At 36.0% G+C, this 12,854-nt stretch overlaps 2 protein-coding genes across 2 annotated transcripts; both read right to left on the bottom strand.

The window, feature by feature from the left end:
* Positions 1-6,047: 6,047 nt before the first annotated feature.
* Positions 6,048-7,847, bottom strand: LOC120352239 (uncharacterized protein DDB_G0290685-like). The gene has a single exon (XM_039431999.1). It carries the CDS (start codon positions 7,845-7,847, stop codon positions 6,048-6,050), a length of 1,800 nt encoding a protein of 599 aa, XP_039287933.1.
* Positions 7,848-7,862: 15 nt separating this feature from the next.
* On the bottom strand, positions 7,863-12,732 carry LOC111054832 (uncharacterized protein DDB_G0283697-like). The gene is made up of 3 exons (XM_039433297.1): positions 12,491-12,732; positions 10,120-10,235; positions 7,863-8,754 (listed from the first exon to the last, which is right to left on the bottom strand). Exons 2-3 carry the CDS (start codon positions 10,184-10,186, stop codon positions 7,913-7,915), a joined length of 909 nt encoding a protein of 302 aa, XP_039289231.1. The 5' UTR covers positions 10,187-10,235; positions 12,491-12,732; the 3' UTR covers positions 7,863-7,912.
* Positions 12,733-12,854: the final 122 nt, after the last annotated feature.

Here is a 12,854-nt window from a genome sequence, read left to right as displayed (position 1 = left end):
AGTCGCGTGTTGTATTTTGTACAACATCAAATTTTCCGAGTGTTATGTACTCTGTTTACTGTCAAAACATATTAATTAATTGTATAATAATTACTTTTTCCATCTTCTTGGATTATTTTACGCCTAAGAACATTTGATTGATTACCATTTCTTAACCCAATAAGGTACACCAAGCAAAGCCATCAATTCTGTGTTATTGGTTCGTTTACATTCCCGTATACAGTCTTTCCCTATCTTTTGCACAGTGCGACTTATGCACTGTCGCGACTTAATGGCACCTAAAGACTGAACCATTGCTCGGTTGATACTGCAACTCAGTGGAGTGATGGGGAGAAAGTTTTGGAATGCATAGGTGACTCATTCACTGACACTAGTCCATTCAATAGTTTTGTGCAGCAAAAAACTGACACTGTTGTACTTTTTACAACAGCGCGACTGCCGGAAGGTTAAGCCGTATCCACACTGAACAAATGTTCGACAAAAAAGTTTGGACAAATTTTATTATGTTTGACAAACAATGTTTGCCCGTGGCCAGTGAGAACGCGTGTAAGTGGGAAGAACAGGTTTTATGTTTTACAGCTGTCAACCCTGAAAATGTTTGGAAAAACAGTAATTTTTTGTTTGAAAAACAATGATTGTCCAAACTTTTTAAAATGTTTGTCCCTGAGCTCCTCAACAAACTTGTTTGTCGAAAATTTATTCATTGTGGACACGGCTTTAGGAAAACCATTAGTTCTTATGAGAGTGTACACATTGAAGGAATTAAACACTAATCTGCCACTCCCGTAAAAACCAATTGTTTTTTCACGGTTTATGTTATAAAATATATACAGAGTGAGTTATATGTATGTGAACCGTCCAATAAGTTAAAGACTGTTGTAGATATAATACTGTAACTTTCAGGATAAGTTATTGGTAGAATACTCTACCTTTTGACGTCCAAATGAATTTTAACCCCTCATAAGGGGGTGACTTAGGGGTTGTAATTCGATTATTTTAAATGTAAACGCCCATTGTGTGGTGCATCATTTTAAAGACCTTTTTAAAACAAGAAACATGGCACCAATAAAATCGTTTTATGATACTTGTATCCAAAATGGCGGCTGATTGAATTTTTAATTTTTAAAGAAATGAGTGGTTATAACTCAAATATTTTAAATGTAAACACCCATTGTGTGGTACATCATTTTAAATGCCTTTTCAAAACAAGGTAGAATGACGTCAATAAAAATATTCTATGATATACTTGTATCCAAAATGGCGGATGATTGAAGTTTCAAATAAAAACTAAAACTTCAATCTCTCGCCGTTTTGAATACAAGTATCATAAAACATTTTTATCGACATCATTCTATCTTGTTTTGAAAAGGCCTTCAAAATGATGTACCACACAATGGGCGTTCATTTGATAATTTGAGTTACAACCCCTCATTTTTTAAAAACTAAAACTTCAATCAGCCGCCATTTTGGATACAAGCATCATAGAACTTTTCTATTGATGCCATGTTCTTGGTTTAAAAAGGCCTTTAAAATGATGTACCACACAATGGGTGTTTACATTTAAAATAATTGAGTTACAACCCCTAAGTCACTCCCTTATGAGGGGTTGAAATTCATTTGTACGTCAAAAGGTAGAGTATTTGACCAATACTTATCCTGAAAGTTACAGTATTATATCTACAACAGTCTCCAATTTATTGAAGGGTTCCCATACATATGACTTACACTGTATATGAATAGAATTGGTCATTATTAACAAGGATCAAAAATCAATATTAGATGATAGATATAAATAAAATATACCATATTATACAAAAGGTAGCATAAGAATGAATCTCATGGTATAGGGCGTTTTGTTTGTTCCAAATTTCACTGTTTGCTCAATCCGATAGTTGTTTTTACGTGAAGATATTTGATGCTGGTAGTCTCTCATACTGTGCCGTTCTCACACTCAGCCTGCCAAGAAAGTAAGGGCCAAGCCACATGAGGATTCTCTCAGACGGGTCGGCAGGGCAGGAAGCTCTGATTATCAGCTGATTCCCGAACGACATCCCAATAGGAGAGCTTCCTGGTCTTGTCCGGAACACACCTCATGTGGCTTGGCCCTAATAATCGACAGTAATCGGCTTGAACAATCAGTGACATTTTGGTACATAAACGCCCTATACCATTGGATATCTTAGTAAGCTATTTTTTCTCTATGGATGTACCGGGATGATGACTTGATCACAAATATCTGATACAGAAGGCGGTGGAAACGAAACTTGACTAGTATGATATGCTTTTCCACGAAATCCACTTACTTTAAAGCGTAAATTTCACAATGATAAATAAATCTAGAAACCTAAAATACACAATCTAAATATTTATCACATTGTGTACAAATACTTAACATGAGGAAAATCACTACAGGTTCATGCCCAAAACTGTCCCATTTCCAATTCATACTACTGTATACTGTCCAAATCAAAATGTTGGTTATGTCACACTTTTCAAAATACAATTCACGCTCTTCAATACTCAGATAAACGAGCAAATTGTGAATAAAATAAAATAAATACTATTAGAGTCTAAAATAAAAAAATCTAGAACATTAACTTAATAATATTATTCAAAAAGTCTAAATTTTGAATGAAACTAGAATTTTTAAAAAAAAATTAGAAACAACTAATAATATTATGTTAGTTTCCTACTACGGTATATTTATTTCTAACTATTAGCATTTATTGAATGAGAATATATTTAACATAATTAATAATGAATGCTGGCAGTCATATGAACCTCTCTATAAATATTGGAGGTTAATAAGAGGTTTATTTCAATAAGATAAATACCGTACAATTTGAAAATAATACTGTATATTTACAAATCTTGAAAATTTGAAAAAGGTGCTTAAAAGAGATTTAGAAACCCTTAAAAATTAATAGGCATGCATAAAATGAACGTATAGGAATATACAGTTACAACATTAAAATTCAAGAATGAATAATAGCCTATATGAAAGATACTATATGTAGGATTATAGTTATAATTATAAAAGTTGCTAGTTCTAATGAGAAAGTTGATAATTAACAAATTTTCTAAGCTAAATTACAAACACAACATTCTAAATTAATAAGCCATAGAGGCATGGCTGAACTTGAATTATTTCCAATCGTTGACTTTTAAATAATAATCAATTTCATATTATAAATTACATTTTCGAACACTTCATACGCCAAATTCAAGTTTATATATTAAATCCCTGATTAAACTGATTTACGACTCACACTGGCGCACAAGGAATCTTCCTTTTGCCGGTGTTTTTGCCTCACCTACTGTACTTATGCATGTGAACATAAATTAAATCTTCATTTTATAACTATTATTTATAATATCATGAATAAGGATATCATTTCGTTATTATATCTAATTAAATAAATGTATGTATCTTGGTTTAAGTGCAGTAGCATATACTTAAATTTATTTTTTGTAAAGCTTTTTTGTATTTTGTTTTTGGCAAATAAATTCAAGTCAGCTTGATATATTCAGTATGAAATATATAAAATTAGAATTTTGTACATGTCTGAATACGGTAGATTAGTATAAAAGCTAAATAGAAAAGCACTCTCAGTATTCTACGAGAAAAGTAATAAAATACGATTATAGTTTCCATACTTTAATTTGAGAAACAATTTGAGTATTTTTGAAGTAACACTACAGAAAATCATAAGCATATGAACGAGAAATACAAAATCCTCTAAGCACGCCTATAAATAAAGAGTGGTAAATCCACTAAAACTGGAGACCACTTGTAACATCATAGAGCATAAAGTATGTTGGAATTCTATGCAATCTATAAATTTTCAACATTTTATAAACATAGAATACTAAAATTGTGTTCTTTCCAACATTTTTTCTCCCAATGATCTTTACAAAATCAGATGCCACTAGTTTTTACTAAATTCTGATTTTAAATTCAATATACCGTATTCTACAATCTCTGATCCTATGTTTTTACAAGGTCTTTCTAAATGATGGACCCATTTTCAAAAATTGGTATTTATTAAAGTAAGAATGCAAAATGGACAACCTTTATACCGATGGAAAGAGAAAGCTTCAAAGTTTTTTTTAATACCTTACAAGTGTTGAATGTGGTCTCCGGCTGCTGCACGATCTGCGGAACCGTATCACTGCTGCCGTGCACTCAATAACACCAGATACGCTTTCTCGCGTGTGGGACGAGTTTAGCTACCGCGTAGATGTTTGCCGTGCAGCAGCCGGAGACCACATTCAACACTTGTAAGGTATTAAAAAAAAACTTTGAAACTTTCTCTTTCAAATGGTATAAAGATTGTCCATTTTGCATTTTTATTTTAATAAATACCAATTTTTGAAAATGGGTCCATCATTTAGAAATAACCTGTACTTCCAAATACACAAAATCAGCTATTATTTATCAACATAACTCAAAATCAGGTTGCACTAGTTTTAGCATATTCTTATTTTGGATTCAATCTATTTTACATTCTGTGATCCTATTATTCTATTTCAAAATACAATCTGAGAATCCTCTAAAATCTGATCATACATTTGAAGGTATCTTCATATATTGAAGGTACTTACTACAATATAAATATGTAGAATTCGTTTGAAAGAAATAAAATTCAGTTTCTTTTATTTTAGAAGAAATTCATCATTATTTTGTACCAGAAATTTGACTGACAATTTTCGCAAATACTTTCTTTCAAATAAAATTCATGAATGACGTAAAACATAATATAAGTAGTCTATAATATACAATCCATGTGAATAGAATTTTTTAGAACGTTTTTACAAAATCGGATCATAAAGAGTACCTTTTTCGTAGGTGACAACCTTGCCCGTAATAAAAGACTGCGGTAGAGGTATAGACTTATCCTGAAAGCGCCAAGGCAAATACTCGTAGATAAATATGAAAAACTCGTGCAAGTTCTCCACCATATTCAGTCGCGCCATCTCATACTTCAGGTCCTCAACCTCCTTCTCGTAGTTTTCTTCTTTTTTGATGACCGTTTTCACCGTAGAACACAACAGATCCACAAATTCCTCCGCTCTCAAACGGGACCGCAGCTTGTAGCGGGGTTCTATCTTCTCAATCAGCCATTTGTAGAGACGTGGAGTCACCCACACCTCAGGTTTCTTCAGTTTGGGACACTTGTAGTTGACTTTGGCGGCTACAACCTCGCCATTTCTGTTCACTGCCAGCTGATTGTTCTCCTTCTCTCTCTCCACCAAAGCAGCAATCGAGTCACTTTCTCCCTCCGCGGTTTTCTTCTTCTTTTTCTGAGCGGCCAATGAAAACGACGGTGTACCGCCGGTTGGGGCCACTAAACGCCGTTTACGCGCCGGTAGCGACCTGGGTGCCGGCATTATTTCGTCTAAACCTCGGTTAGATGAGTTCTGATCAGCTCTAGTGGAATTCAACGAGTTGTTGACTATCGCTGACGCGTTGACGTCAGTTTGAGGAAGTTGTAAGGGGTCAACGCGGATCGAATCCAAACTGTTGTACATTAGCGAGTTCTCCTGAGTGGCTTGTTTGAAACCAACAATCTCCTCACTAGTGTACGTTCTTACTCCGTTCGAAGACCTCTCCATTCTTCTAACATCATCTGAATCAGCACTTCCTTGAGAAACTTTATCATTACTATTTCTCGATCTATCCCTCAAGCTCCTACTGCTTACTCCTATCGGCGAGTCAGTATCATCCTGAATCGACAAATCTCCTTTAGAAACATTCAGACTGGCACGCTTTTTGGCATTAGTAACAAAACCCAGAGAATCATGAACCGAAAAATTCATTGAGTCATCAAGACTCTGATCCTCATTCAAACTTTCGTTCGATTTCCCTTTTGTTCGTGATCTATTCCTCAAACTTCTACCACTTGATTCTCTCAGAGAAGTTTTGGGGACATCTTCACCATTCTCTTTCGAGCCTTCTCTATCGATAGCACTCTTCCCGCGTTGTTTCGAAGTCTGTTCCTCATTTACAGATGTGTTAAGCAGTCTTTTAGCGGCCGACCTGTCTCTCAAACCTCTGTTAACCCCATCCACTTCATCCAGTTTAGAATTATCATTATCAACTTCCATAGAAGCATCAGCACTTTCACATTCTCTTTTGAACTGTCTTTTTCAGCTACACTTTTGTTAGCGTCTCCTCTTCCTCTCCTAGAAACATCACCATTTCCCATTTTCTCTTTTGAACTGTCTGTCTCAGTTACACTTTTGTTAGCGTCTCCTCTTCCTCTCCTAGAAACATCACCATTTTCCACATTCTCTTTTATACTGTCTATTTCAGCTACACTTTTCTTAGCGTCTCCTCTTCCTCTCCTAGAAACATCACCATTTTCCCCTTTCTCTTTTGTACTGTCTGTCTCAGCTACACTATTGTTAGCGTCTCCTCTTCCTCTCATAGAAACATCACCATTTTCCACATTCTCTTTTTCACTGTCTTTTTCAGTTACACTCTTGTTAGCATCTCTTCTCCCTCTCCTATTTCGTAAACTCCTGTTACCAACACCCCCTTCATCTCTCTGAGAATCATTGATTACATCCATGGACACATCACCCCTATTCTCTTCTTCCGGAGTAGCATTTTTGTTAACACCTTCTCTCCCCCTCTTACCTCTCCTCCGTTCTCCTCTCTGTGTATCATTCACAATATCATCACCACCCTTGGAACTTTCTTTTGAACCCTCTACTTGAGACACATTGACATCCTCCCCTCTTCGTCCATTCTCTTTTGAACCATTATCTTCAACCTTACTTCTATCAGCCTCTCCACGCATCCTATTTCTCAAACTTGCCAACGACATATTCATCAGATCCCCATCTCCATTCTTCAGTTCTTCATCCACTTTCTTCTCTGTTTGACTGTTAGCGCTACTCCTATTGGCTCCTACATCTCTCTCACTCCTATCAACTTCCCCATCGTCTTGTTGGTCCAAAGGTTGTACGGAGCCATCTAACAGATTCTGAGAACCATCTAAATTATTTCCAGACGTATCTTTCCCAGAACTACTATCGCTGAACAGCTCTTTGGCTACGGAACTACGTTTTTTACCTGACTTCCCAGAACTATTCAGTTCTTTTTCTACCACCGGTTTATTCCCACTTCTCAAAGATTTGTTATTCTCATTTGAAACACCACTATTAGATTTATTCCCACTTCTCAAAGACCTATTGTTCCTATCTGAAACACCACTATCATCACGGCTCCTCAAAGATATGTTATTCTTTTCCGATACAACACTGTTATTTCGACTTCTCAAGGACCGGTCGTTCTTAACTGACACAGCTATCTCCTTCAGAGGCGATATTCTCAACACTTCACCTTCAATCGGTTCCAACAAATTTTTCGCCGACATATTCATCACATCTAAACCGTCCAAAATCTTCCCCAGATTCGGTTCACCTTCACCAGTTTTATCCATCTCTAAACGCTGCTGTGTAAATCGCCTACTTCTGCTACGCCGGGATGCCAATGTTATATCCATGGTCATACTAGCACTGCTCTTCAAAGACGCCGAGCTTTTATTGTGGCTTACACTCTGGTTTTCGGTTGACAAATGGTATTCCAAAAGCAGACTGGATTGTTCGTTGGAGCTACCTCCACTAACCACGAGATTTTTTTGTTGAACTTTATCCTGATCTCCTTTCACCCCTGATTTTGCACGTCCCACCACCTGTTTCTCCTCTTCTTCTCCCTCCTCGTCAACGTCTTCATCTAGGGAATCCTCTCCCCCAACTTCCCCCTCAGATTGGATCACTAGAGACACACTCTTATTGCCCCCTCCTTCTTCTGCCTCAGATTCATCCGACTCATCCATTGAATTTCTCGATTCCTCTCCGGCTTTATCAACCCTACCTTCCTCTTCCAATTCACTCCCTTCCTCTAGTTCTGCATTTTCTTTTCCCTTGTCTTCTTCTGTGGTTCCTTTTCCTTCTCTATCTTCTCCTCCTTCTCTTGTTTCTGTTGCTCTATTGCCTTCCTTATTATCTTCTGCCCCTCTAGTTTCTTTTCTCTCTCATCTTCTCCTCCAACATCTTCCTCTTCGTCATCGGATACCTCAAACGCTTTCATATTAGCCTCTGTCACCTGCCTGGCAGATCTCGTGAACCTCTTAGGTTTGGCCTTGACCACCACCGACTCATCCATGGTAGCCGAATCGAAGAACTCCGGATTGGGAATCGACTTGGGTCGTTTTGAAAAGCCTCCTCTAGTCCGCCTCACTGGTCTCTCCTCCTCTACGGAACTGTGCGTTTCGTTGAAAGCATTCGGATCGGGAACTGACGGTTTCCTAGCGGTCTGCCGACGTTGGGCGAACGGGAGCGGTTTCTTATACACGTTTTCGTCGTCCGTTGTGTTGTCGTTATACGCAGCGGCCACGTCGGCAGCCGACGATTTCCGTCGTTGGCCGTTCGAGAACGGTCGTCGACGACTGCGTATTTCCTCTTCAACGGCGTCGATCGAATCGTTCTCGGGCAAGTTGAAGTGCTCGCTCGACCTCGCCGCACCGTCGCCATCTTGGTTCCTCGGTTGCCGCCATCTTGACGCGCGACTGTTGCCCGTCCATTCGGGCACAGACTGGTCCAAACTACTGTCCCACAAGGTCGCTAACAGATTATTCACCCGTTTTTCATTATCCGCTCTCCATTTCGCTACCTCGGCCGCCGACAGGTCTGACTGTGAATTGGTCTTCTGCGACAGATCGTCAACGCTTCCGTCCGCTTCATCTAGAATGTGATACGTTCACTTTAAATGTGGCAAAATGGATTGATTTATTTCTCATCCAAAGAACAGTAATTTATCATGTAATTAAGTAATGTCTGAAGATAAAGCTAGGAAGAATATTTAATTATCGTTGAATATATATATTTACATAAATGTCTATTAAAATACTATTAAAACCACTGGATTTTTGACCTGACTAACCGTACCTCACTTATATAAGTGATTTATTTTTCTTCATTGAGGGTTGATTTTTGTGTTTCTGTTAGTGCTAAGCCGGATTTTAGATGGTAAAACTTTGTTTTCTCTATTTTTTCTGGTTTTATTACTTATGCTTACTTAAAAGAACTTCTTCTGTTCAATGATGCTTCTGTAATGCGGAGTTGCGGACGTGAACTTGTTATCAAGGTCATTTGCATGCAGTGTTTTATTTCGTATAAAGTACTTTTCATTTCTGTGATTATGTATGTACGAGTATATTTCAATTATTATTGTATTACTAATTGAATATATTTTCAAGTGATTTTTGTATTTTGGCGAAATAAAGTTCCTTTCTTTCTTTCAAAAACAAAAATAATAAATAAAAAAGTTGATGATTTAATCAAGTAAGGCTTGAAGATAGAGCTAAGAAGAATATTTAATTACCGTTGAATAAAAATAATTCTAATAGAATATACGAGAATATACAGTAATCAATGATGCTATTGGTGTTGCTACCAGTGTCTATCATTCGACAAAGCAAATAGTGCTATCCTTTTCTTGCTCTGCAACGTGGCCAAATCGTTTTATAACAATGAGGGAATATAATTATGAAAATCTATTATTGAATCTTTAAAAACTATAGATTTTTTTTAATTGAGAAAATTAGATTTTTAGATATACCGGAATCATCTTTTATAGAAGTCAGTGGCTGGGCAGAAAATCGGCAACGTTGATCTCCTATCTTTTTCCAATGCCATCATAACGTGGACCTCATCACATATTATCATAGAGAAACAATAGCATAAGTAGATATCCCATGGTATAGGGCGTTTATGTCGCAATTTTTACTGTTATCCCAAGCCGATAGTTCACGTAGTTTTTTTCCATGCAGCTGTGTGACGCTGGTAGTCTCTCAAATTGTGCAGTTCATACACTCTCACCCCAACAAAACAGTAAAAACTGACAATAATCGACAATAATCGGCTTGAGATAACAGCAAAAGTTGCGACATAAATTCCCTATACCATGGGATATCTACTTACGCTATTGTTTCTCTATGATATTATAAAATATGCCAATATAGAAGGCAAGTATAGGCAACTAAATTATGGAATATACAGAGTATAAACCCACATTTCAATTAGATGATTGGAAATGATTTAGTTTACCTGAATTATTAGATGAGGAAAGTGCAGCTTCTGTATTAGAAATGCCAAAAGTAGAATCACCCGACATTTTGCAGATTATTCATCCACCAGAAGATAATTTATGAGGCTACTTCGAACTGAAAAAAAATAATGAACACATTAATTTTAATAAAAGATACCTGTAGTTAGTCTCACTAATGAATCCAGTCACCTGTTGAAATTCATAGGTGACTATGTAATTTGTGACTTTCGAGAAACGGTCCCCTGGTGAACAGTGTTATAAAGATCTCAATAACTATTAAAATTACAGAATTGATTCCGGGTTCATTGGATTCCTCATCAAATTTTACATAAGACTTGATTATTTGAAGTAACAGTTATGGCACCAAAAAATAAAAATTGAGATGAAAATTATAAAGTTACAATTATAATAAGTTTACAATATAAAAAGTTTGGCATCAGCTGATTAAAAGTGAATTGCTCATGTTCGCGGCGCGTAAATCTGTACGCACCTTAATGAAAGCAAAACCCAGGAGACAACATGCAATCTTATTCGGGAACAGCTTGACGATCTCACAGTAGTAAAGATACTGGGTTTTACACTGGATGCTAAACTTGGTTGGAGTAGCCAAATTGATAACATCTGTCTGAAACTGGTCAGAGTGATGTACCTACTGAGATGTTTGAAGCCATTAATCTCCAGGAAGCATCTGGTGGAGGTGTATTTCGCTATGTTGCATAGCCATATCAACAACTATGGACTTCAGTTATGGGGACATGCTCCAGGATGTAAAGATGTACTGCTCCAGCAGAAGAAAGCTTAAGGATCCTGGATTCGGCGGGCTACTTGGACCACTGCCGACCCATCTTCATCAAGCTGAGAATACTCAAGGTATACAATCAATATATCTGGCTCTCCCTGTTGCACGCAAGCGATAATTTCCACTTGCTCACAAGAAGAGAAGACATACACTCCTCTACAACACCAGAGGAAAAGCGAAAATAGACATCCCTTTCTGCAGGCTGAGTAAGAAGAAGGATTGTTTTCCAATACTAGCCCTGAGGATTTACAACGCCTTACCTAACAGTGTGAAGAACTTGGACGACAGGAGCTTCAGAACAAAAATCAAGAACTGGTTAATAGAATATTCTACTCAGTGGAGGAATACTTTGATGCCACTAAAAACATCAGCTGAACGCCGAGTGATAATTAATGTGATGCCTACAGACAAGGCCATCTTGATAAAGTTGAAAAATTACTACTCTTGAATGTTTTATATTTTTATATGTTTGACCAAGTTTACAAACGTAAATAAATGTATATTATTAACACAGTTTAATTTATATGTCAACTCTACGACAAGGACCAAGTCAGATCCACTTTCTGACACAGTCAAACCAGATATCTGGTGATGTCTAAGAAGAGAAATATGAAGTAAGTATTCAATTAAATTTAGCACGTCTATTTAAAGTATACACTCGTATACATGGGGCCTCTAGTAAGGTCCACGTTATAATGTAAACGAGGTCCACTATTTGATAAACGTTGATGTTGATATCCTTGTCTATCAATAGATAAAGCTATCCTTTTCTAGCTCCACAACGTTGCTAGATCGTTTTTAACAATGTAGAAATATAATGATTAAGTTAATTAACAAGATAGTAACTCTTAATTATGAAAAGTTTTTATATCCTTTTCTAGCTTCATAACGTTGTTAGATTGTTTTTTAACAATGTAGAAATACAATAATTAAGCTATAATTAACAAGATATTAACTCTTAATTATAAAAAGTTTTTATTGAAACCTTTAATAATATATTTATTTGACGAATAAGATGTAATTGATTATTTTAAACAAGAATGAACAGTTAATGATAGGCCTAAATCAGATAAACCGGTGCCAGCTATCTTCTATAAAAACCAGAGAATCGGCAACGCCGTTCTCCTATCCTCCTCCATTGCCATTATAATTTAGACCTCACTATACCTAACCCAACTGAATATTATTAATATTTTTAATAACGGTATAATAGATAAGTGGTTTATTCAAAGTAAAATTTGGCCATAACCACAAGCAATTAACCATAAACAGCTTGCTGAGTTGAGCTTCCCGACGTCAAAATAAATACTCAACAATAAATTTATCAAATTTACTGTATTATGCAATTAGATTATTATAATAATTTAGTAAAATTTATAGTCATATTATGTCTCAGGTATGTTGCCAAACAATAAGAAATTTGTAGGTAGGCTATTAAAAATTGTACTTTTTCTAGACAAATTTACACAGATGTAAAACGTAAAAAATATGAGTTTTTCAGCAGTATTTATAAGAACATGACACATTATTTAACTATTTATCTATGATAGATTAGGCTGTTAGAAACTTACATTCAAAATATTAAGACCAAGAACCTATAAAACCGTCCATGAATTTGGTTCTAATAAGCACACTTAATAATGGAAGACATACCACTAAAAACCTATGTAAAGATTAAATAAACATTAAAATTCCAGTTAAAGTCTTGTTTATCTGGCAAATTAAATAAATATCTTGACAAATAAATCTCTCAAAAATTAGATGCTTTGCCTCCAAATTTCACACGACAGACGACAAATCAAAAAACACAAACTGCTATCAACGGCTGTTTGAAAATCCCTGCTAACTTGATTTTCAATCTGGGTCTTCATCTTTTTTATAATTAATTAGCAATAAATATTATAAATTGTATTTTACTTTCAACAGGACCTTTTA

This window comes from Nilaparvata lugens, chromosome 7, assembly GCF_014356525.2.
Source record: "Nilaparvata lugens isolate BPH chromosome 7, ASM1435652v1, whole genome shotgun sequence".
Lineage (NCBI taxonomy): Eukaryota > Metazoa > Arthropoda > Insecta > Hemiptera > Delphacidae > Nilaparvata > Nilaparvata lugens.
This window is presented reverse-complemented; position numbering and strand designations above follow the sequence as displayed.

Excerpts from the sequence above, each read along its gene's own strand:
- LOC120352239 (XM_039431999.1), bottom strand. The coding sequence starts at position 7,847 with ATGGATGAGTCGGATGAATCTGAGGCAGAAGAAGGAGGGGGCAATAAG.
- LOC111054832 (XM_039433297.1), bottom strand. The coding sequence starts at position 10,186 with ATGTCGGGTGATTCTACTTTTGGCATTTCTAATACAGAAGCTGCACTT. Across the intron at positions 8,755-10,119 it reads TTCCTCATCTAATAATTCAG|ATGAAGCGGACGGAAGCGTT; the intron begins GTAAACTAAATC and ends ATCACATTCTAG.